At 27.4% G+C, this 23,852-nt stretch overlaps 13 protein-coding genes across 13 annotated transcripts; 6 read left to right on the plus strand and 7 right to left on the minus strand.

Annotated features, from left to right (window-relative positions):
* Positions 1-33: 33 nt before the first annotated feature.
* Positions 34-2,976, minus strand: T552_01328 (hypothetical protein). The gene is made up of 9 exons (XM_018369915.1): positions 2,948-2,976; positions 2,346-2,903; positions 1,989-2,304; positions 1,866-1,945; positions 1,491-1,821; positions 983-1,442; positions 853-942; positions 594-810; positions 34-552 (listed from the first exon to the last, which is right to left on the minus strand). Exons 2-9 carry the CDS (start codon positions 2,884-2,886, stop codon positions 80-82), a joined length of 2,508 nt encoding a protein of 835 aa, XP_018226567.1. The 5' UTR covers positions 2,887-2,903; positions 2,948-2,976; the 3' UTR covers positions 34-79.
* Positions 2,977-3,065: 89 nt separating this feature from the next.
* Positions 3,066-3,773, plus strand: T552_01329 (hypothetical protein). Its single transcript, XM_018369916.1, has 2 exons — positions 3,066-3,510; positions 3,556-3,773. Exons 1-2 carry the CDS (start codon positions 3,112-3,114, stop codon positions 3,730-3,732), a joined length of 576 nt encoding a protein of 191 aa, XP_018226568.1. The 5' UTR covers positions 3,066-3,111; the 3' UTR covers positions 3,733-3,773.
* Positions 3,774-4,212: 439 nt separating this feature from the next.
* On the plus strand, positions 4,213-5,861 carry T552_01330 (hypothetical protein). The gene is made up of 5 exons (XM_018369917.1): positions 4,213-4,435; positions 4,488-4,985; positions 5,025-5,571; positions 5,614-5,715; positions 5,764-5,861. Exons 1-5 carry the CDS (start codon positions 4,259-4,261, stop codon positions 5,814-5,816), a joined length of 1,377 nt encoding a protein of 458 aa, XP_018226569.1. The 5' UTR covers positions 4,213-4,258; the 3' UTR covers positions 5,817-5,861.
* Positions 5,862-5,891: 30 nt separating this feature from the next.
* On the minus strand, positions 5,892-6,777 carry T552_01331 (hypothetical protein). Its single transcript, XM_018369918.1, has one exon. It carries the CDS (start codon positions 6,732-6,734, stop codon positions 5,928-5,930), a length of 807 nt encoding a protein of 268 aa, XP_018226570.1. The 5' UTR covers positions 6,735-6,777; the 3' UTR covers positions 5,892-5,927.
* A 73-nt stretch (positions 6,778-6,850) lies between these two features.
* On the minus strand, positions 6,851-7,369 carry T552_01332 (ubiquitin-60S ribosomal protein L40). Its single transcript, XM_018369919.1, has one exon. It carries the CDS (start codon positions 7,329-7,331, stop codon positions 6,897-6,899), a length of 435 nt encoding a protein of 144 aa, XP_018226571.1. The 5' UTR covers positions 7,332-7,369; the 3' UTR covers positions 6,851-6,896.
* A 904-nt stretch (positions 7,370-8,273) lies between these two features.
* Positions 8,274-9,830, plus strand: T552_01333 (hypothetical protein). Its single transcript, XM_018369920.1, has 8 exons — positions 8,274-8,322; positions 8,370-8,464; positions 8,540-8,679; positions 8,723-8,908; positions 8,961-9,032; positions 9,075-9,473; positions 9,519-9,694; positions 9,739-9,830. Exons 1-8 carry the CDS (start codon positions 8,293-8,295, stop codon positions 9,784-9,786), a joined length of 1,146 nt encoding a protein of 381 aa, XP_018226572.1. The 5' UTR covers positions 8,274-8,292; the 3' UTR covers positions 9,787-9,830.
* A 132-nt stretch (positions 9,831-9,962) lies between these two features.
* Positions 9,963-11,294, plus strand: T552_01334 (hypothetical protein). Its single transcript, XM_018369921.1, has 6 exons — positions 9,963-10,288; positions 10,344-10,414; positions 10,468-10,699; positions 10,744-10,842; positions 10,887-11,015; positions 11,064-11,294. Exons 1-6 carry the CDS (start codon positions 10,009-10,011, stop codon positions 11,249-11,251), a joined length of 999 nt encoding a protein of 332 aa, XP_018226573.1. The 5' UTR covers positions 9,963-10,008; the 3' UTR covers positions 11,252-11,294.
* Positions 11,295-11,361: 67 nt separating this feature from the next.
* Positions 11,362-13,131, minus strand: T552_01335 (hypothetical protein). The gene is made up of 5 exons (XM_018369922.1): positions 12,969-13,131; positions 12,780-12,928; positions 12,572-12,740; positions 11,582-12,521; positions 11,362-11,537 (listed from the first exon to the last, which is right to left on the minus strand). The coding sequence occupies exons 1-5, from the start codon at positions 13,083-13,085 to the stop codon at positions 11,407-11,409; spliced, it is 1,506 nt and encodes a 501-aa protein (XP_018226574.1). The 5' UTR covers positions 13,086-13,131; the 3' UTR covers positions 11,362-11,406.
* Positions 13,132-13,946: 815 nt separating this feature from the next.
* Positions 13,947-15,773, minus strand: T552_01336 (hypothetical protein). The gene is made up of 4 exons (XM_018369923.1): positions 15,601-15,773; positions 15,145-15,501; positions 14,436-15,102; positions 13,947-14,386 (listed from the first exon to the last, which is right to left on the minus strand). Exons 1-4 carry the CDS (start codon positions 15,725-15,727, stop codon positions 13,993-13,995), a joined length of 1,545 nt encoding a protein of 514 aa, XP_018226575.1. The 5' UTR covers positions 15,728-15,773; the 3' UTR covers positions 13,947-13,992.
* Positions 15,774-16,107: 334 nt separating this feature from the next.
* Positions 16,108-16,644, plus strand: T552_01337 (hypothetical protein). The gene is made up of 5 exons (XM_018369924.1): positions 16,108-16,174; positions 16,218-16,268; positions 16,321-16,398; positions 16,446-16,507; positions 16,553-16,644. The coding sequence occupies exons 1-5, from the start codon at positions 16,148-16,150 to the stop codon at positions 16,596-16,598; spliced, it is 264 nt and encodes an 87-aa protein (XP_018226576.1). The 5' UTR covers positions 16,108-16,147; the 3' UTR covers positions 16,599-16,644.
* A 34-nt stretch (positions 16,645-16,678) lies between these two features.
* T552_01338 (hypothetical protein) lies at positions 16,679-19,562 on the minus strand (the record flags this gene model as incomplete). Its single annotated transcript, XM_018369925.1, has 20 exons — positions 16,679-16,712; positions 16,760-16,796; positions 16,841-17,134; positions 17,176-17,241; positions 17,284-17,424; positions 17,464-17,616; positions 17,660-17,779; positions 17,823-17,916; positions 17,958-18,143; positions 18,193-18,429; positions 18,475-18,555; positions 18,597-18,623; positions 18,672-18,698; positions 18,746-18,826; positions 18,877-18,939; positions 18,982-19,126; positions 19,168-19,288; positions 19,332-19,395; positions 19,444-19,499; positions 19,544-19,562. The coding sequence occupies 20 exons, from the start codon at positions 19,560-19,562 to the stop codon at positions 16,679-16,681; spliced, it is 2,046 nt and encodes a 681-aa protein (XP_018226577.1).
* Positions 19,563-19,754: 192 nt separating this feature from the next.
* T552_01339 (hypothetical protein) lies at positions 19,755-21,731 on the plus strand. The gene is made up of 10 exons (XM_018369926.1): positions 19,755-19,956; positions 20,008-20,022; positions 20,068-20,221; positions 20,268-20,360; positions 20,408-20,510; positions 20,551-20,834; positions 20,886-21,123; positions 21,166-21,315; positions 21,362-21,617; positions 21,662-21,731. The coding sequence occupies exons 1-10, from the start codon at positions 19,800-19,802 to the stop codon at positions 21,685-21,687; spliced, it is 1,476 nt and encodes a 491-aa protein (XP_018226578.1). The 5' UTR covers positions 19,755-19,799; the 3' UTR covers positions 21,688-21,731.
* Positions 21,732-22,023: 292 nt separating this feature from the next.
* T552_01340 (hypothetical protein) lies at positions 22,024-23,327 on the minus strand (the record flags this gene model as incomplete). Its single annotated transcript, XM_018369927.1, has 4 exons — positions 22,024-22,032; positions 22,061-22,703; positions 22,750-23,185; positions 23,240-23,327. 4 exons carry the CDS (start codon positions 23,325-23,327, stop codon positions 22,024-22,026), a joined length of 1,176 nt encoding a protein of 391 aa, XP_018226579.1.
* Between the last annotated feature and the right edge of the window lie 525 nt (positions 23,328-23,852).

Below are 23,852 nucleotides of genomic sequence, written 5' to 3' on the forward strand. Positions count from 1 at the left end.
GATATATTATATATTTATATATATATGGAGTTAGTAGTTTATGAAATGTAAAAAATAATGAATATAATAACGATAAATATTAAAAAGAATAATTCTCCCCAGTCATTTCTAAAAGCTTTGTTAGAATTAAAAGTTGAGGATTTTCGACATGAATAATATCATCATTTTCAGATAAAGTCCATGCGTATAAAAGAGCCTTATCGATGATTTCAGATATATAATTTAAACTACCAGTAGGAATTGTTTTGTGAGAGATTGATATAGGATTGAATATAGGATATAGTTGTAAGCCATAAGAATTACAGTCAAGTTCGAGATAGAATGGATAAGGTTCAGAAAGATAATTTAAGAAAGTATTGACTTCTTTACAAAATGCCCTAAATTTTTGGAGATTAATCATTTCAGGATCAACATTCCGTGGAATTAAAGATGCTAAAGAAGGAAGAACAGAAATGTTTGCTACAAAATGTTTTTCTGTAGAATGTTTAGGAATAACAGAAGAAATGTATGTTGGAAGATTAGTAATAGATGTCATATCCTCTAAATATAGTGCTATTTAAAGTTAAATAGAATTTTTAAAGAATTTTTTTTACCAAAATAAGGTATCGTTGTTGATTTAGATTGTGTTAATAGTTTACGATAAGCTATCATTCCATTCGAATGACAAGCAAGATTTTTCAAAGTATCCATAAATGCGATATATGATGAAGGTACAGCAGCCCAAGTTTTATGAAGAGTTTTAACAGGATGATTAATTAAAACATTAGTAATAATGATTGTCGAATGAAAATCATTTAAATGATATAAGTTCTAATAATATGAATAAAATTTTAAAAAATATTAGAAAAAAACCTTTGCAATATCTATAAACCAACAAATAGTTTTTGCTCTTTTTTCAGAAGAATTTTGTTGAAGAATTTCAACTGCTATCCAATGTGCCAACTAAAATAATTAAACAAAGGTGTAATGAATTAGATATTACCATAGCAGTGCGTCTAACGAAACGATCTATTTTATCAACAAGCTTTTTTTTTCTACTATCTAAAGTTCCTCTTTTATGCCAGTAAAACTTTATAGCAGCAAAATCAACGGCGTCTCTGCTTAGTATATAATCCATAACAGCAAGATATTTAGCTACTGTAAAAGGATTCAAAAAAATCGAAGGCAAATTACCAACGAGCTTTAGTTTTCCTTTAGAAAATTTATAAAAAGAAGCTAATTCTCGCTTAAAATTTAAATGAACATTACGTTTATAGAAAGTACGTCGTGATTCAAGTAAAGCTAATTGAGCTTTAAGAATACTTTCGCATTGTTCTGCTTCAAAAAAACACCCACAAAATTTTATTTCCTCAATAAACATATAAAACATTTCATAAGCATTACTATTCCGACAAATATCCTCTGGTTGAATAGCAAGCCATTTTGTTAAAACAGAAGAGATTCTATATCATAAATTAGAAATGTACAAAAAAAGCTTTAATAAAAACTACCTTGATCGTGCAACATTACCATTAGGATTACGAAATGAAATTCGAAACTGATTAATGATTATTTTTAAAAATTGAGTAATAGTACAAAAAAAAGAGAAACTGCGAATCAATAATTCAACATGATCGTGATCTAAAGTCTTATTAAGACTCAAAAAACATTGTGCTACTAAACAATCAATTGTTCCTGCAATTAATATATAACGTTTCGAATGGTTTTTGGCTGTAACTAAAACATCAAAACCCATATCGTCTTGAATATGTAAAATTGTATTTTCTGATAAATTAAAAATTTCCTCCTCTGTTCTACAAAAACCATGTGTCATATATGACGCTAAATTATTTAAAATAACTATATTTTATAGATAATAAGAATACCATTTCGTTTTTTTCTAAGTTTAGATTTATTAGAATTTAATTGTGAAGGTTGGTCCCTCAAATGCATAAATTTTGCCCATCTATTATAGATAAAAAACAATACAAAAATCAAAATTCACATACAATTTTTTAGTCCCAAATTTTTTTGATTCATCTTTTAATGATTTATTATCTTCACTGTCGCTTTCAAAAACACTAATTTCGCTAAAACTCGGACTAATGAGTGTCGGCAGTGTTAAAATTGAAGGATTTGTAGACGTAGAATATGGTCTATTGAGAATGTTTGTTACATCAAAACCATGCTTTGCCGCTTGTCGACGAATCCAAAGTTCACGAAGTGCATAAAGATCTTGTTCAGTTATCATAGACCGAATTATAAATGAAGGCAATCCAATAGTTTGCATAATAGAAATCGTTGAAAAGACAATAGAACTTATGTCTGAAAATAAATATAAAAATCTCACGTATAAATTAACATACTAGGTTTGTCTATCTCTGTAGTAGCCAGAGAATAAAATAGAAACGGTGCATATTTAGGTTGTTTTGATAAAGTTATCTTCTTCCGAAAAGTCCCACTTGAATGCTCAAAATCATGTCCATATAATGAATTGTCATGAATAGCCGTATTATAAAACGTAATTGGCAATGATAATGACGAAAATCTTGCAATACTAGACGATGATGCAAATGGAAACGAAATGTTATCTAAACATTCTGTTGAAATTGATCGTTTAAGAATATTTCTTGATTTTTTTTTGTATTTACAATAATTAGGACGAAAAGAATACGATTTCCTTCTCATATTTGAATGATATATTTTTGATTCATTTCCTTTTTCTATGCTTTTTTTATTCAATGGCATTCGGTCCTGAAACTGTCTAAAATGTGTACCCTTAAAAAAACTCATTTTTAGCGTTTCATTCTTATTTATTTTTGCTTCTTGATGGCTTCCTATATTTCTTTCTTTTCCTAAAAACATGCCATCTCTCTTCTTTATTCCTTTTTTTCTTAATTCTGACATAATAATTATTATTTAATCTTTTATTAATTATCTTCCATTTAATAAGAAAAGAATATTATACAGTTTCTGCTTCTAATAAACAGTCTTAATGTTCAATTCCCCTCTTTCTATACCCTTTTAACTATCTTTTTTTCCTCTATTGGCTCCTCATTTACTTTTAAAAAAAATATCAGAGTTAGTCTAAGTCTACGTGTTCGCTTCGTTTTATATATTAAATCTTAAGCCATGGATATTCAGCGTTTTATCAGTCGTCTTCAAGTTAATCTTACAAAGCTTCCCTATGCTGAGATACCTGAGCTTGCAAAAATACGTGCGAATGCCAGATATGCAAGAAAGCTTATATTGCGTGCAGAGGATTCTGGGCAGAATATGAGACTAGAAAGACAGGAAATTGAGGATATTATTGAAAAAATTGAGGAAAAACAGAAAGAAAAAGAGGATAAATTAGAAATAGATGAAGTACAAGAGGAACCAGTAGAGAATAATGAATTAGAAGCGACAGAAGAGATTTTATTACAACATCGAGAAATGGCAGACGCAATGACAGAAGAAATGTTACGTTTGGCACGAGAAATGAAAGTAAATGCAAGGGCTATGGGAGAAATAGCGGAGAGAGACCAATCAGTTAGGAATTGGATTAATTTATAATAAAAAAGCTAATAAATATAGCTTATTTTATCGACAGGGAATTTATTAGGAAAAAATTTAAATATAATACAAATAGCTAACAAACGACTTGAGAAATATCGTAGAGTTCGTTCAGGAACATTTTGGCTTAGTGTTTTGAGTATTATAATTGTTTTTATATCGTTTTTTATAGTATTTTTTTTGGTTCGTATAACGTGATTTCGAAAAAAATGAGAATGGATAACAAGGGACTCAACTACATTTTATTAAGCTATTTATAAAATGGATTATATGATTTTTTTTAGTTTAATTGGACTATTTTTTCTTTTATTTTTTTGGAAAATCGTAATTCAAATTATATATGTTTTTACATTAACTAATAATTCTATAGGATCCCGATTAATTTCTAAAGCATCAAAGATTCGATTCGCTTTTTTTCTTATCCATTTAAGACTATATCTTTATAAATTAATACTATAAAGATTTTTTTATATTTAAAACAACTTATTTTTATATGGATATTGGAAAATCTTATACATTACTTACATATATCTCTTTGATGATATTCGATGATACTATACAAAATATCTAAAATGCAATATATAAAATTATTTATCACGTAAAACGTAGTCAAGATTTTATATAGGCGTTGTCACGTGATTTTATCAACATAATTTTAAATAAGAGATATATTAATTTGATAAATGAATAGATGAATGAATAAATAAATATTTCTATATAAAATATGGAAATAAGGATTCCTCGTCTAGAGGAATATGGACTTTCAAAAAAGATGGGGTTTTTACCAGATAAAGAGCCTTTATCTCGGTTAACTAAAAAATATTATGAACCATGGGAAAAAATAATGGATCATTATAATGATTATGTTCTTATGGGGCGGTTTAGAAGGATTATTGATGAGGTATTTTTTTTTAGAAAGTATTTTTATTTAAGAAATAAATAATCTAAATTAGCTTCCAATTCTTTCAATTGAATATTTAGTTTCTTTAAAGGAAAAACAACGAGCTTATCTTATTTTAAGTTTTATGGCACATTCTTATGTATGGATTGATAAGAAACCATCGGATAGATTACCAGCGTCTATTGCAAAACCCTGGATACAGGTTTCAGAGATTCTTGAAATACGTCCTATTATTTCTTATGCTGCAGTATGTTTATGGAATTGGAGACATCCTTTTCCAAATGAGCCTATGAATCTTTCAAATTTGGCGACATTGCATACATTTTCTGGTACAAAAGATGAATCATGGTTTTATCTTATTTCTACTTTTATTGAGATTGAAGGAGCTCCTTGTCTTCAAATTATTTTAGACACTATTTCAGCGGCATATTCTAAGAATAGGAATATATATATTGCCAATATGAAGAAGCTTTCTTTTTATATAGAAAAGATTACAGAAATTCTTTCTAGAATTTATGAAAAATGCGATCCATATATTTTTTACTGGAAGGTAATTTATTATTTTTATAAAAAGTATCTAATTCTTTAGATACGTCCATATCTTTCAGGTTGGAAAAATATGGCAGATGCGGGGCTTCCAAAAGGTGTTATCTATGAAGGATGTTCGGATGATTATCGTCAATATTCAGGTGGATCAAATGGTCAATCTGCACTAATTCATCTTCTTGATACTGCATTGGGAGTTGATCACAACCCTATTGGCACATTATCCTATAAAACTAATACATGTAATGCATCTGTTGAAAAAAAATGTAATTTTTTTCAAGAAATGAGAGAATATATGCCAGGATCACATAGACGATTTTTAGAACATCTTGAGAAAATTATTAATATCAGACAATTTTCTCTTGATAATTCTAATGACTTTGATGTTGTTTCTGCATATAATGCATGTATTATTAATCTTAAAAAACTGCGTGATAAACATTTGCAAGTTGTTTCACGATATATTATTATTCAAAGTAAAAATGAGAATTTTATAAATATGGGTCTTGCACGGCATGTTAATGAAAAAGAAAATTTAAAAGGTACTGGGGGGACAAATCTTATTTCATTTTTAAAGCAATTTCGTAATGGTAATTTCTATTATAAATTATTTGTAATAATTAACTTTTTAGAAACTACTTCATGCATAATTAAATCAGCGATTAAGCCAATGTCATCATTAGAATCATGTTCCAATAATAGGACGATAAAAATGAGTCTTAGGAATATATTTTGTAAATATTTATTATATTTTTTATTTATTATCTAATATGTAAATTTAGCTGAATGGAATGATAATGAATGGGAATGTATAGGTGGATTATGTTACGTATAAGTTTTGTTAAAATTATCAAAGCATGTAATAAATTTTTGATAAAATATTTATCTATGATTTATAAAATCTATATTACAATACAATGTGTTTCATTGTTCTTTATATATATATCTATACTTCAAAAATATCCCCTATACATCCTGCACATCCACCTATTTTTTTTAAGTCTATCCTACATGTTTCATGGTAAATTTGTTTGGTATTCTTTGCAATTGGCGATGTATAGATAGTATTTAGTGAAATATCTTCAAAACCTAAATCATCATAGGTTTGAAGATTTGTTTGACAAATTATTTTCGGTGATGTTTCTAATATTTTTTGTTTTTCTTGTGTTTTCTCTAACTTATTTTTTAAATCCCCTACAGTCATTTCCAATTGATTTATTCTTTCATTATCTACAAATCCTGCCTCTTTTTTCTTCTCAAATAGTGTATTATTTATTTGTATTTTTGATAAAATTATATTTAACTTATCATTGATTTCATGATAATTCTTTTCTAATAATGAAACATGTAATTTTAGCTCATTTATTTCATTTTGTAATGTTATAGATTCAGAAGAATTTAGTGAATTATCTAAAGCAGTTTTTTCTAAGTGTAATTTTGTTACTATATTTTCTTCTAAAGATTGAACATTTTCTATAAGTTTAGAACTTTCAACGTCCTGAATATTTTCTTGATCTAAAATCTTCTCCTTGATTTGTGGTTTAGAATAAGTTTCAGGGTTCTCTTCTATAGATTCTAACAAATGTTTATTTGTTACAAGAGAAGATATTGTTTCTGAATTTCCTGCAGAAATTGAAACATTTTCATTTAAATTTTGATTATTTATAGAAGAATTTACGCGTTTCTTCTTTTTTACTTCATTCATATGCTTTTTTGCTGCATCAAGCTTATGTTGAAAATCCTCTGACTCCATCTTTCAATTGCTTGATATTACAAAATGTTCATAAACTTTTTTATATAAATATTTAACAAATAAAAAATAAAAATCTTATTAAACGCAACTATAATAAAAAAAAAAACACTGATATCTCAGTGAATAATACAAAAAAGTGTAAAGACTTGGATGAAGCAATATTTATACTTTACTTGCTACACATTGTTCTTTTTGGAGTTTAGTTCTGTTTCGTTCATGACTTTGTTGACGACATTCCTGTAAACCTGAACATGCATGGTTTTCAAGTTGTCTATGTCGGCCACAAAAATGACCATCACAAAAGTTACAGTCACCTACAATTCTTACAGCAGATGCACTACACTGTTTCATGGTACATCTTTGAATTGCTCCACCGCGAAGACGAAGAACCAAATGCAATGTAGACTCCTTTTGAATATTATAATCTGACAAAGTTCTCCCGTCTTCTAACTGTTTTCCTGCAAATATTAAACGTTGCTGATCTGGAGGTATCCCTTCTTTGTCCTGGATCTTGCTTTTGACATTGTCAATCGTATCTGATGACTCAACCTCCAGTGTAATCGTCTTTCCTGTAAGTGTTTTAACGAAAATTTGCATTTTTTAATTAAACGTCTATCTTTTTCAAAAAATATCTTCTATTTATCACGTATTAACCCCTTAACTAATACAAAATAAAAAACACTTTACTGAAAAAGTACTTTTTTAATTATTTAATTGAACTTAATGATTTCTCTAATTTCAATAAGAATACCCTTCAAAGAACACATAAAACACCTTTACACACCTTTTTAATTTCAAATGATAGAAAACAATTACTATTAACCCTATTTTCTGACTCTTTTTTTCAATTTTGCTTTTCTATCTAATTATCTTTTCCTCTTAATCGAGCGGCTTGATGTAACCCTTCTCGGAAATAAAGCTATCAATAATTTGAAGAAACTTATAATAATAAATCCCCTCTCTTATTCTTTTATTAGCTTATTTCCTGTCCTTTTTATTCATATTTTACCTTGAAAATATTTCTTTTATATTAACTTTGAGAACTTACGCATAACCTGATCTTCCAGCCTCTCACGGTCTTAACACTGTACCCCTAACCCTAATCGTTATCTTAGTAATATAGTATGTAACCTATAGCCTTTGAATCTAACCCTTGAAAAGGTTGTGACCTGATAGGGTTAGGGTCAGGGTTTTCTGTGGGTGTCCGGGGGTTAGGGTTACATTAGGGTCAAAGAGGGTCAGGGTTATGGTTAACCAGGATCATCCTTGTAACTTCAGGGTTACGCTAGGGTTACCCAGGATGACCCTTGTAATGTTAGGGTTAAGTTAGGGTTACATTAGGGTTATATGAGGGTTAGGGGTGAGAGATTAGGGTTATATGAGGGTTAGGTGTGAGAGATTAGGGTTATATTAGGGTTAAGTTAGGGTTAACCAGGATGATCCTTGTAACTTTAGGGTTATATTAGGGTTGTTCTAGGGTTGTTAGGGTTATATTAGGGTTATATTAGGGATAGGGTGTAAATTGAAAATTAGATAATTAAGAAATCTTTCAAGTTTTATGTCAAACACAAAGAGGATCCGATGTAAGGTAAGCTATTTAAATATTAATTATGACTGATTAAATAGAATTGTTAGGCAGCAATTGCTTGGGAATTGGGAAAAGAACTTTCATATGAAGAAATAGAAGTATTAGCACCAAAAGCTCATGAAGTGCGTGTAAAAATTATTTGGTATCAGATAATTATTGTCATTGTTAAACAATGACATAGGATTTTATTATTTTGTATTAAACATATGAGGATTAGGTCTGCGTTGTGTCATACAGATGTATATACACTTATGGGAAAGGATGAGGCGAGATTTCCAATGATACTTGGACATGAAGGAGCAGGAATTGTGGAATCAGTAGGAAAGGGAGTAATTGACATAAAAGAAGGAGATCATGGTATTATATGGAAAGGAATGTATATTTTTTTTAATTAGAAAAGTATTGGTATTATATATTCCTGAATGCAGAATGTGTAAATTTTGCTTGAGTGGTAAAACAAATTTATGCATGAAGATCAATGAAACGCAAGCTAAAGGGACAATGCCAGATGGTACAACAAGATTTAGAGCAAACGGAAGAGAAATTTTTCATTTTATGGGTGCATCAACTTTTTCTCAATATACAGGTAAAAATAAATATATAAATGTCTTTAAAAGCGTATATAATGTAATTGTTAGTGATTCCAGATATTTCTTTAGTAGTCATTTCTAAAGAAGCTCCTTTAGATAAGATCTGTTTGCTCGGTTGTGGTATATTTTAATTTATTTTTTATTCATATAAATATATTTTAGGAATAACATCTGGATATGGAGCAGCTATTCGCTCTTCAAAAATAGAGCCTGGATCAACAATTGCTGTTTTTGGCATTGGATGCGTTGGTTTGTCAGTTATACAAGGAGCAGTGGCATCTAATGCTAGAAAAATTGTAGCAATTGATATCAATAGTGATAAAGAATCATGGGCAAGGAAGTTTGTGGGTGATACAGATTTCGAATTTGTTAATCCTTTAAAAATGGATGTTTCTGTTCGTGATTATCTCATAGAAATATCAGATGGAGGGTTCGATTATACATTTGATTGCACAGGAAATGTTCATGTTATGGAACAAGCTCTTGAAGTATCCGCAAAAGGATGGGGAAAGCTTTGCATTATAGGTTCTTCTCTTGAAGGCAAAAAACTTTGCTTTGCACGTAAGTTTTTATTATTTAAAATTCATTCTATATTTAATTATAAAGCTTTTCTTGTTGTAACTGGTCGCCAAATTATTGGATCTGCTTTTGGTGGTATTAAAGGCCGATCTGAAATCCCTCAACTTGTTGAGCTTTACATGAAAGGTCAACTTAAGCTTGATGAATATATTACTCATAAAAAAAATATAAAAACTATCAACGAAGGATTTCAAATAATGAAAGTAAGTTTTTTCCTATTTTTTTCCCAAAATAATTTCAAATATAGACTGGAAATTGTATTCGTTGCATTTGTGACATGCAAAATGTTACATAATACAATAAAAATACTTTTTATATAACACCATTCTAAAGATAATAACTATTCTTCTTATTTCTATATACACTCTTTTAAAAATTATTCTTTGTATAGTTACTTCTATGATTTTTGAGAACATAAAACGTTAGACATCCTTATGGTTTTCGAACTTTGATTATGCTTTTTAAAATATAATGAATATTTAAAAAACATCAAAAGATCAAATGCATCTTTAAATAAATGGAAAATTTTGAAGGGCTTCCTGGCACTAGAAAATTTTCAGCTTTTCCACATATTAAAAAATTAGATTATTTTTCTAAGATAGACTCAAGTTATATAAAAAAATCATCAAGAGGGAGTCTTTTCACACTTATATGGATTATATTAGTCTTTTTTTTTGTCACTAATGAGATATTAATCTATAAAGCTGGAGTAGAGGATCATCAATTTAATATTGAGAAAGATTTAATGGAACATATAACCTTAAATGTGGATATTGTTGTTGCGATGCCTTGTGATGGTATATACAAGAGTGTATGAATTGTATAAAGTCTAACTCTTGTTTTTTTTTTCAGTAATTGATGTGAATGTAAAAGATGTTACATCAGAGTTGATTTTGGCTGGAGAAACGTTAAAAAAGGAGGGTGTAATAAGCCGTTATTTATATATATAGTATGGGGGTTGATTAAATATATCTAGGTGCTTTTTGAACCAAAATCTATTGATTTTTCAGGCAAATATTTTCAGCCAATTGAAAATGTAAAACATGTTTTTCAAAATTTGGAGGAAAAAAAATTTGAACCAAGCAAAAATATAATAAATGCAACTTCTTGTAGAATTTATGGAAGTATAGATATTCATAGGGTTATAGGAATTTTCCATATTACAGCTCAAGGACATGGATATGGAATTAAACATTTAAGTCATAAAAGTAATATTTTATTTGTTTTTTTTCTAGACAAATAACGAAAGCAGAAATGAATTTTACACATATTATTAATAGTTTTTCATTCGGTACCTATTATTCTAATATTATTAGTCCTTTAGATAAAACTGGTGAAATTGCATATCAAAGTAAGTAATTTGCATGATAAAGTTTTAAATGATATTAATAATAGATTTTTATTTATTTCAATATTATATATCTATTATTCCTACTACATTTGTTAAAGGTGGTAAACGCGTATTAACTAATAAATATTCTGTTAAAAGAAAGGCATCAGCAATTGATTATTATAATATTCCAGGTAATATCTTTTGTCCTTTTTTAAAGAAAATATTTTTAGTTTTAATAGGAATACTCTTTATTTATGATATTGAACCTATTAGTTTAACAATTACTGAAAAAAGGGTTTCATTGTTTCATTTTTTGATACGTATGTTTGCAATTATTGGAGGACTAACTTTCTTTACTGAATGGTTATATAAATTTGTAAACCAAATAACTGAAATTATAGGTTTCAAAAAAAGAATATTCACATAATCAAATAATAAATTAAAATGTTAATAAAAATATTAAAATGGTTATTTTTAGTTTATATGTTTGAATTATATCAAATATATTCAATATATGTTTAAGATCAGAATTGTTAATAGTGATTAAATGTTATATTATTTAGCAGGAAATTGAATATTTGCTCAAATAATAAGCATACATCCAAAACCTAAAAAAATTGCGAATAATTGAAAAAATATTACAAAAAAACCACTATTTTTATCATTAAGTAGTTCATGAACAATTCCTACAGTTCCTACATAAAGAAATGTTCCTAAATATTAGATAAAAACTAATGTATTAATTAAAACCTTTTACCTATTATAAAAGATAAAATAAGATTATTTGGAAGAATAGAAGTATTGAAAAAATGTGCTTCAATATTTGAAAAAGATGTTGAAAATTTATTTAATATGATTCCTACAAAGGCTCCTAAAAAGGTACTAGTAGCTGTTACAAATTGACAGCTTAATGCCTGGTATTTTGTAAATCCAGAGTGTAAAATAACGGCAAAATCTCCGAATTCACGTGGAATTTCATGAAAGAAGATAGTCATTGTTGTTGTCATTCCAGTTATAGGAGAAACATAAAATGATGTAGATAAAGCTAAACCATCGGTAAAGTTATGAAAAAAATCTGCTATAAGATTGAGATAACCAGATAATGCTGGCTTTGGATTCTTTTCAGAGGATACTGGAGGATCCTCTTTTTTCTCGTCATTAACTACAATTCTTTTTTTAATATCATTTGTGTCATCTGATTTTAAAGATATAGAAGTAGATACTGCTACAGGTTTATCATGCTTTTTATCATCGCTATCTTCTGTATGTTTTTTATTATGACCATGATTAGAATCATGTTCTAGAAATAATCGCAAGGTTCTGTCTATTAACATAAAACAAATAAAACCTGTAAGAATAAAAAAGCTAATAACAATATTTTTCTGTTTGTCAAACAATGCAATATTGAAATCCTCGTCTGTCTTTTTATCTAAAAACACTTCGGGAAGAAGATGCAATAAAATGTCTCCAAAAAAGCCGCCAATTGCAAATGCGACAAAAACACTTAAAATATGTTTATTTATATTATGTGGAATAAATGCCAAAATGAAGTTAGGAGGACCTGAGACGTAAAAAGTAGCCAATATTGAATTAATAGTCGGTGAAAATGGAAAAAATGTCTCGAGTAATTTGCTTTTTTTTTTATGTATATTAAAATGCAATGGGTTATGAGGTTTTTTGTCCATATCTAAACATTCCTAAATTTTCTTAAATATTTTTCAATGACTAAATTTGATATAAAAAATACCATGATATGGCCCTTAAACTTATTTACTAGATCTTTAAGAGATTCTAATTTATTATTTTTATTATATAATGGACATTTTCCTGAATCTGAACATAAATTCTGACAAAACTCACTTCCTTTAATTTTTGGTTCACGAGTTTCTTTATCTTTTTTATAATTTACAAAATTTCTAAAATATTAACACATTTTTATACTGGAAAAATCTTACTTTACTTGTAAAAATACTGCCAATTTTTCACATGATCTAAAAACATCTGAAATATTTTGAATAGAATATGTATAGCAATTATATCCTATTTGAAAATATGGAATTTTTGATGCATCACAATCAGTCAAAAATGGACAATTGCCAAAACCCTTAAAAATCAGATTTCAATATAAAAATATGAAATAATACTGTTGAAAGAAAATCAAATTTTCCATGAGAAATATCATTTATTAAAAGTTCTAAAGTTTCATTTAATGAATTCTCATAAGCTATATCTGATTGTCTTTTTTCTGGATTTCCCATCATTTCTCTATTACACCAACTGAACCTTGATGCCTTCACATTGTTTGATGAAAATATTAAGATAGAAAATATAAATATATATCCAATCCAATATATTTTATCCTTCATATTAAATATTTAAATTTTATAAAGGTTATTGTGGTAAATCGAAGAATTTTTTAAAAAAAGTTTTTAATTAATTGCGTTTTGACTTTTTGAATATCTTAAAATAAATAGGCGTTTTATTATATTTTTATATTTTCTTAATTTTTTTAAGATTTACTATAAATTTTGATTTTAAAAGATATTAAAAACCATGTTTGTAAAATATCTGAATTTTTGTTATTTTTTAAAAAAAGTGAATCTATTTCAAGTAGAGTTTACTAATTTTATAAAAAAAACGTATTAAAAATTAAAAATATTTTATCTTTTATTTATATAGATTTTTATATCAATATGTATTTATATTTAAATTATCACGAATGATAGTATAAGTTAGATATTTATGGCAATTGTTAATAGATGATTAAAAAATACATAGGAACATGCCTAAAGACCATTCTATAATTAAGAATAAATTGATAAAATATTATATAAGATATTAATTAAAATATTTAAAACAACGATATTAATGAAAAAACAAAGTACTGAAAGGCATGAAATGATAGAAAAAGAATTTCTATGTAAATAATAACTCCTCTTAAATAACATTATATATTATTTCAGCTTTAAATATTAAAGATAATCCTAAGAAAAAGATTAAGATAAAAATAAAAAAAATAATAATATATACCAAACAAAATAATCATACAGTCTTGATAAGTGTAATAAGATTCCTGCATTCATGATGTTTAAAGCAAATATTTTATAGAATATATTATTAATTGTTTTAATAATATTTCCGTATTTTTTTCATTTAAACTGAAATCTGCTAAATATATCGAGCATCTCCAGATGAATCTTTTCTTGTTACTTTTTTTGTAAAAATAGAACTATCTCTAGAAAGTTTATCTTCTGATGCTAAAGAACTAGGAATTGAAACGGTTCGAGAATGAGTCGAATGTATAGATTGAGAAGATCGATGCACTTCTAGCTTTAATGGAGATGTATTAGAACATGTTCCAATAGTTTTCAATGATGATGATGATAAATTAATTGGCATTGTTTTGTATAAAGACTTGTTTTGAAGTTTCGATGGTCGAAATGCGTCAACTAGAGATGATGAAAAAGTATATATAAGCGACTTTGTATTTTTTGAATTCCTTGGAATTGAATACATATGAATATCTTCTGTAGATGTTCCCGGGCTAGAATATGAATTCCTCCTATTTTAAAGATTATAAATGCAATTGTTTAATTAGAAGATAAACTAACCTTTTTATCTTATTGTAAAAGGTTTTATCATCAACAGATAATTTATATGATGAAAATTTAGAACTCTTTGACGTTTTAACATTTTTAGGAGAAACTAAGTCTCTTATAACATGAGAATCAATCTTTATGCACTGAGATTTATTTGGTAATGTGTTACTGCGTAATAAGAATTGAAAAGATTTCTTCAAATTAAAATTCATTGATTTTGAACGCTTACTCATATGAAAACGTAAATTCTTTGAACTGATATGTGGTATTTTTTTTAAAACATTGTGTTTCTTTCTGGATACAAATTTAAGAGAATTTATGGTAGATGCTGCATCTAAAATATCGCTATCTCTACAACGTGCTAATGATGCTACTAATCCAGGATCTGTCCCAGCCGTATTCATCAGAAAATGATCTTGATTATCCACAAGAAATATCAGAACTTTTTGCGAAAGAAAATAATCTTTAGGCGACATATCATGTTCGGGATGCGAAAGAATACCAGGTTGAAAAATAGATGAAAGATTAGACACTGTCATCAAATTTTCTTCGGACTTCGATGCAAAAACTGCTAATAAATCCAATATATATAACAATAATTGTCTATTTATAGGCGGAAGTAACGTAATAAGCCTCTTATATATCGAAATATATTTTTCTTTATCATAAGATTCATTTTCTATACAAAAATAAGTTTATATTGGATTTCTTTTTTTCATACTCAGAGGTTTTCGAAATGGTTCGTAAAATTTAAGAGGTATAATAGGTTCCGGAAGATAGTTAAGATATCGCCTTAAAATACTTGCCGCGTCATGAACTGTAAATCCATCCCATTCCAAATTTCTTCCATATTTAGGCGGTGTATCAAATATTGTTTGTAATTCTTTGCACCGTTTTGCTGATCCATTAAGACGAAATATCCCTTCAACATCTTTCGCATTTTCCTTCAAAAATGCCCCGCATTTAGCCACAACAATAGGTATATGCCCGTATATCATTGAATTTTCGTTGTTATCTATAAAAGAAATTGCTACATTTGCATATCGAAGTGATATTTGCAAAGGAACTCCAAAGATTCCTATAAAAAATATATTAGATTCTCTTCAAAATATATTTTTTAATATATTTAATCAAAATTTCCTTGATTTTCTTTTTATCATTGATGGGTAAAACATACCTTTTGTTTTTTCCGTAGTAAGCTTTTTCCACCCTTGTTTTTCTTTAAATTGCCTCCACCATAAAAAAAGTGATACTTTCTGATTAAGCGTCATAGTATCAACTGATTTCTGTCCTTTTTCTTGCATTTTCTGGTCCTTTAATATAATAAAATAACCAATCTAAAATATCGTCTTTTTTATCTTTAAATAACCGGAAAAAAACTACGAAAAAGCTCCTTATGCCTAGAAAAAAGCTATTAAATATATAAACCTTTTTTTATACCTTATTATACCTTATTTTATATCTCTTATCCTATATTTTTTTTCTATTATGTTAAAGTAAAACATCGATAGATTTTAGATATTTCGTTAAATTTAACCCAAAATACACAGAGTGAAAGTGTTTATAATGTAATGAGTAGAAATAGTTTTTTAGAAATAGAAAAAGCAAATATTTAATAAATATTTTTGTTTTGAATAGTTTTTAATATATAATTAATGATTTTTAACTAAAGTTTAATTTGTAAAAAAAAACAAACGCTGCGTAAATAATATAATTTTAAAAAAATGGAAGGTTTAAATCAGAAAGAACAGGTAGGTTTAAGGATTTCAGAGGAATCAAAGTTTATTTTCTAAGGCGACACTACAAGGCATTTTAGAAGCTAAACAGATGAAAGATTTTATGAAGGTTGCATGAAATATTATATATATATATATATATTAATTAAAAAAATGTATAGATGTATTCTAATTTAGTTCATAAATGTTTTTCAGACTGTATTAATGAGTTTGTAAGTAAATCTCTTAATTCCAAAGAGGTAAAAAAGAAAAATTTATGAAAATTTTGATATAATTATGATAAAAGGAAACATGTGTTATTCGATGTGCTAACAAATTCCTTAAACATAGTGAAAGAGTTGGACAAAGGTAACTAATTGTTATGTATTTTATGTTGGTTGAAAAAATGCATAGATTTACTGAAATTAATGTTCAACAAGCGAGTAAAATTGGATCATAAATAGCATTATAAATATCGAGTAAATGAATTTGTAAAAATGTAATAGTTTTTATTGTACTGTATAATATTAAGAAAATATATTATTGTGGTCTTTCTGATGTGATTTCAACATAACTATTTTTATTAATATGAATTTTTAAAAATGATATTTTCAGAATTACCTTGCAGGGAATTGTCCAATATACCCATTTAATTCACCTGGACTTGTTAATTTTTATAATTTGTTAATATTAATATAAAACCTTCATTCCAACCATCTCCTTGATCGCTTTTTATTAATTTAATTAAGTCTCCCCTTTTAATGGATATTTCAAAATCCGAAACTGCATCATAATCATACAACGCTTTTACATATACTTCTTTCTTTTTTGCTCGTCTTGGAACAACCGCTGGTCCTGCTTTTTTTGCTGGTTTAACAAGTGTAGAAGATACACTTTCATTTGATATAAAACCTTGTGAATTCAACATTTTTACATAAGTAGTTGGAACAATTCCTTCTTGTGATCCAAGACGAGCAGTAATCCATCCAGAACCATCTATTAGTAATTAGAGATAAATTTAATATTTTCATAATTACCATCTTTTTCCAAAACGATGATTTCGTCACCTTCTTTTACGCTAAGTTCAGTGTTACTACCAGAAACTATTTTTATTTAGTAACAAACAATGTTTATATTAAGATTACCATAATTATAGAGAACTTTAGCCATTTGCCTTTCAGAAGTAGATGACAATGAAGTACGAGATTGGTTCATTAGCATTGTTGTTTTTAAAGGGCTATCTGAGGCGATTTTTTCTTGAGAAGATGATTTATCTAGATCAATGTCTTATTTGTTAGTTTGTTATTTATAATTCAGTAAAATACTTTTAAGAGATAGAGATAAAGATGATGTATTTTTTCCAAAACTTTGCGAATCTGAAAGTTCTTTTGTTTTTTTTGTTTTTTTCCCTTCCTTTTTTCCTGGACAACTTATTGAAACTTTCATCTCGCATTTAAAATGGCAATTATAATTACAAACTAAAGATCGTAAGAAATGTTTAGAAAAGAAAATAATAAAGACATTTGCATGTTAATCCTTGACGTGCTAATCCCCAAATAGTAGAATGACAACAATCGCAGTTAGTAGGAATTGTAAAAGAAGAAGGTTTAAAATCATGTAATAACATACTGGTATCAATTTCTACCACTTATTAAAAAAAGAAAATAAACAGAAAATAAAAAACCTCCTATAACATTAGTAATGACATTAACTTCTATTTGGAGTGTTAATCTTCGATTATCCATAAAAGCCACTTCTCTCCGTGCATCAAGAAGATTCTAAAATAATTAATAAATTTCATTATAATAGCAACAATTACATTTGTAACTTCATCTTGGTTTCCTAGATTAGGATTTTTTGAGTAAACTTCTCTAAGATTTTGTAAACCATCAATTTCTCGTTTTTTTGTATCTACGTTTTCTTGCAATTGCAATAGTTTCATACGAGATCTAAGCGCTTTGTTTTTTAAAAAAATTATAGAATGATCATCTGCTATCATTTGATCCTTTAATTTCATTAATTTTAGAATATTAAATAGAAATATTAAAATATACCGAATCATGCCAAATAGAACATGGTTCAAATACAAAATTGGGTGGTTCATGCCAGGAACTCACATTATGATGTATAAACATAGTGGAATCAAGAACTGGATCATTTTTCCCCACAAATTCAATAAGATCATTAAGATGATTTTTAGATCGATTAAAAGTAGAAATTTCAAGATAGGCTGCAGTAACCCATATAGAATTCATACTTTGAATACGTAGCTCATTTATATCCTGCATACTCTGAAAAAATTAAAAATCTTTCTTATAAATAGATTTTGTTTTTACATCTAAAATATCTGGGATATCTGAAAAGAAATACTTATTTTTGTGCGCATTAGCCACATGAATTGCAATAATATAATTATTCTAAAATATCAATAAAAACACATATATTATTTATAGATAACCTTTGCATTATTCATACTAAGGATATTCTGTTATTGCATATAAGACTTATAAATAAAACAAATTTGATAAGGTACCTGATTATATATTTTTTTTGCTTTTGCCTATATATCTCTTTATTAAATTTTAAAAACAATATCAAAACTAATACCTTATTTTCTTCACTTGATTTTTCATGTTTTTGACGTGAATTTTCAACTAAATGACAATGTTCATCATATTTTAATTTCATCTTATATTATTAAATTCAAAAAAAAAAAAATAATAATCAAGATCAAATACCTTCTTTAATTCCATATATATCTTTTCCCTTTCCTCTAAAAGTCTTTCTGAAAAAAAAACATGCTAATATATTATTTTAATTTTAACATTAAATTCAATTTAAACCTTTTTTCTTAAATCATCTGATTTAATTGCTAACGTCTTAAGCTTGTCCACTACTTGTGTATTAAGTTCTTCTGAAAATATTTGTCGTTCCTTAGCCAAATTCTCTGTATGATTCAATATATTTTCCCATGTAGTAACAGATGCACTAATATATTTTAATTTTTAATTATAACAAAGGATCTATACCATTCTAACGAACCAGGCGTCATCTTAGGATTATCACCTACCGATAAACTCGTTGATCTCCTTCCTTTTTTTTCATGATATTTTCTTGATAACGATGCAAGTCTAACTGAATATTCTTTCTCTATACTTCCTTAAATACCAATTCTTTCTCAAATTCAATATACCTATAACTGATCGTTCCCTATAAAACGATTGAAGATCATCTAACCATTTTATACCATTATTCACCTATATTTATCTTTAACATTCGTAATTCTAAATCTCATCAAAAAATACCCAATTATCAACAGGTTTAAATGCATCCTTTAAAAGAAAGTAAGTACTACTTATATCTTCATGTTTAGCCTTAGACTTTCCTTTAATTCTGCTCCAAAACTTGTTCTTTGGACCTCCATATATAAAAATACTTGTATTTTATATTGTTTTTTTTCTAAGTTTAAAGCTAATTAATCCCTATTTTAAAAGGAACCCTGTTAATTATAAGTGCTTAGCATATTAAAGACATCATACCTCATATAAATTAAGAAGTTTTCTTAAGATTTTTAATATAGTTTTTTTTTAGTTAAACTTTATAAGCGTATGACGTTAAAAAGTTTATTATAAAGTTTTTATATTTTAAAAAAAAAGCAAAAATGAGTGCAAATTTTTCAGAATTTATGTCTAAAAATGGGGAAATAACTAGGCCTGATAGTAATATAGGAGATGTTGAAAAACTCGGGAAAAAAATGGATGTTTTGCGGGTACAAAATGTAAAAACAGAAGAAAACAATAATGAGGTGAAAAAAGAGGGTAATATTACATCAAATGCAATTATTTTATTAATAAACATTAAAAATATAGATTCTGTTAATTCTGGTAGTTTTTTTTACTTAAAAAAAGGGAAAATTGATGAGATTTTAGAAGTTAAAAAGGATAAGGAGTTATTAGAAAAAACAGAAAATTGTCATAATAATTTTGTTGATGATAATGTTGATATTACTGTTAAATTGGCGGATATACAAGGAGATCCTAATTCACCACTTTATTCAGCGAAAAGATTTGAAGATCTTGCGCTGTAAGTGTTTATATATATATAATGATTTTGAATTTTAATATATTAGTCATGAGGATTTATTAAAAGGGATATATTCGTTAAAATTTCAGAGACCTTCTAAAATTCAGGAAAAAGCTTTGCCTTTACTTCTTAGTAATCCGTATGTTTTTTTTTTAAGAATACAGATATAAATATTAAAAAAAATAGACCTAGAAATATGATAGGACAATCTCAATCAGGAACGGGAAAAACAGCAGCATTTTCATTGACAGTGTTATCTAGGATAGATTATAGTAAAAATGCAGTTCAGGTTTAGTTTATATTATTGTAAAATAAAACTAAATTGTTAGGCTATATGTTTATTTCCATCTAGAGAACTTGCTAGGCAAACGATGAATGTTATTACTGAAATGGGACGGTTTACACCCGTAAAAATAGCTTTTGCTGTTAAAGATTCTTTAGTAAAGAAAGAAAAAATAATAGCACATGTTATTGTTGGAACGCCTGGCACTGTATTGGATTTAATTATTAGAAAGTCAATTGATACTGATAATATTAAAATTTTCGTTCTAGATGAGGCGGATAATATGCTTGATCAACAAAGTCTTGGGGCTCAAAGTATGAGGATTAAAAGGTTTATTTTTTGTATTTTAAATATAAAGACAATTTATTGATTTGAGATTAGTCGGTTACCAAAAACGACTCAAATTGTTCTCTTTAGTGCAACTTTTCCTGATGATGTGGTAGAATTTTCTTCAAGATTTGCACCAAATGCCAATGAGATACGGTTAAAAGTAGAGGAACTCAGTCTGGATGGAATAAAACAGTTTTATATGGATTGCAGAGATGAACAGCATAAATATGATGTTTTGGTTGAGTTGTATACTTTTTTGACAATAGGACAGTCTATCATATTTGTAAGAGTAAGTTTTACAAGGTTAATTATAATGAAATTAATTCCATAGCAACGTAATCAAGCAGACATGATAGCCAAGAAAATGACGGAAAGTGGGCATGCTGTTGTGTCACTACATGGGGCTCTTGATGGTTCTCAAAGAGATTCAATAATGGATGATTTTCGATCTGGGAAAAGTAAAGTTTTGATAACAACCAACGTAAGTGTGTTTCAGCAAATATATATATATATTATTAGGTTATTAGGTTATAGCAAGAGGAATAGACGTTTCACAAGTGAATATGGTTGTTAACTATGATATTCCATTAGATCATATGAACAAACCAGATCCTCAAACATATCTTCATAGAATTGGTAGAACAGGAAGATTTGGACGTACTGGTGTTAGCATAAACTTTGTACACGACAAAAAAAGTTTTGAAGAAATGAATCTTATACAACAATATTTTGGAAAACAGATGATTAAAGTTCCTACAGATGATTTAGAAGAACTTGAAAAAAGTATATTCATACTAGTTATATTCTTTGTAACTAATACTTTCAAGTAATTAAGGAAGCATTGAAGACTTAGATATCACATAATTATTATATGTTTTAATTTATTTAAAATGAAATATATATGCCTCGAAACATTATTTGCTTTCTATATATAAACACTAAAATTAGCAATATGGTTAATTTTCAGGTTGAATTTAAAAGCTATTATTTATAATTGTATAGAAAAATATTAAAATACGTATATTCGAAATAATGAAATTAGCAAGATCAAGTAAATATAAAGCCTTAAATTAAAATAGATCCTTATGGACGCTCCCTTATCCTTAGAACCGGCGGTATTCTCATTATCAGATTCGTCGTTGTTTGCGCCTCCAGGATTATTATTATTATTATTCTATAGAGATCATAATTAATCTATCTATATATATATATATGTTTTTTCTTACTATTGGTCTAGCATATCTATTTCTTGATCCTGAAGGACGAAGTCCTAGAGGTTTTCCGGCACCGTTTTTAAAGTATTTTTCAGCTCCTCGAGGTATAGTTGGAAGAGGGGAATTAACATTAAAAGGAAATGCATTTTTGGGACATTCGTTACCCCCTTCCCTAATTTTATATCCACCGTCATTATCAAGATTTAGTTTGGAATATTGCTCTTTTAAGTTGAAATAATCTTGTTTTTTTACAATTTCTTTTCCATTAACAATAACGAGTCCATAATTCGGATTACTTGATTCTTCTGTCCATTCATAAACAAGTCCCCCAGAAAAAACATGCGTCATTTTGTCTGAATAAATATGCTCAACTTCATCAAATGGCCTTGGAACTACTCTATTACAACCATATTCACTAAAAAATATTGGAGCTTTAAAATCAAAGAAATCGACAACTCTTTGGGAATATCCACTGGTTGTAAATGAAGAAGGAGAACACCATGAATATAGGTTAATTGCATAAAAATCTACACGTTCTTCTGCTTTTCCACAGTTTAAATAAAATGCGGTGGGAACACGATTATTAAGATCTGTTGCAGAATAACCTACGGGTATTTTTCTTTCTGACTGCAAATTAATATATTTCTTTAAATCTCTACACAAATAAGTTTATTATTAAAAAAAAATATAGATCAAGTAACCGAACTACTGCTTTAACCCAGGGTAAGGCCCTTGTTTGTTCTACTGATGAAACTACTTCATTCCCTGCAAAAAATCCTGCAACATTGGGATATTTTTTAAAAGCATCAACTGTCGCAAAAATGTTTTGAATATATTCTTCTGTATATGAAGATTTAGTATTAAGGCTCCAGAGCGATATAAGTGCTGTATTCACATCAAGGAATACGTAGATTCCATTCTTGTCCAAAATATTCATACAATAATCATGATTATCTGCATTATCTACTTGATAAACACGAATTGCATTAATTCCCAAATCTTTCATCAAAGCAAAATCTCTTTCACATGCTTCAGTATTTGAAAGAGGATCTATAATCCCCGAACTTCCTCCTGGCTGGTAATCTACTCCTTTTACATAGAAACGTTTGTCTGTAACACTATCAAAAAATGCATTTCCTGCAATTGTTTTTTAATTATTGTGTATAATATATATCATTTTATCCTAAATACCTTTTATAATAAGGGGATTCAGCGCATTTACCGCTATTCTTGCTTTATCCAAAAGTAAGAAAATCAAAAAACCATTGGAAAAAATCATAATTGTCTTTCAAAAAAAGGATAAATGTTTTTGGATTGGGTTTAACTATGTTTTCTCTTAAAATATGCTCATAAATTCTCTTTTTTTCTCACCTTTTCTCGTGTTGTATGCGTTTTGGTGATTAAAATAAGATTTGGTCATTTGAATGATCATTTGTACTTCCTTATATTTAATTTTTTGGAGAAATTTGATTGGCCAATTATAGCTTATCAAAACCAGATAAGAGTTGTCATGGTAACCGATAATTAATTTAAGATCAACCTATATAGGTTAAAAGTGAATGAAGTGCTTTTTCCATATAATAATAAGAATATATGAGTTATGTTGTATTTTTTGTTAATTTTTGAGTATTTTAAATATAAATTGAGTATTTTAAATATAAATTGATTATTTTTTTTGTATTTATCTATATGTTGAAATATAATAATAAAATATATAAATAGGTAGTTGATATTATTATTTTATTGTGTTTAGTACTAGATGTTAATGATAGAATATTAATAGGAATGTTTTTGAAAGGTTCTA

This window comes from Pneumocystis carinii (assembly GCF_001477545.1).
Source record: "Pneumocystis carinii B80 chromosome Unknown supercont1.5, whole genome shotgun sequence".
NCBI lineage: Eukaryota > Fungi > Ascomycota > Pneumocystomycetes > Pneumocystales > Pneumocystaceae > Pneumocystis > Pneumocystis carinii.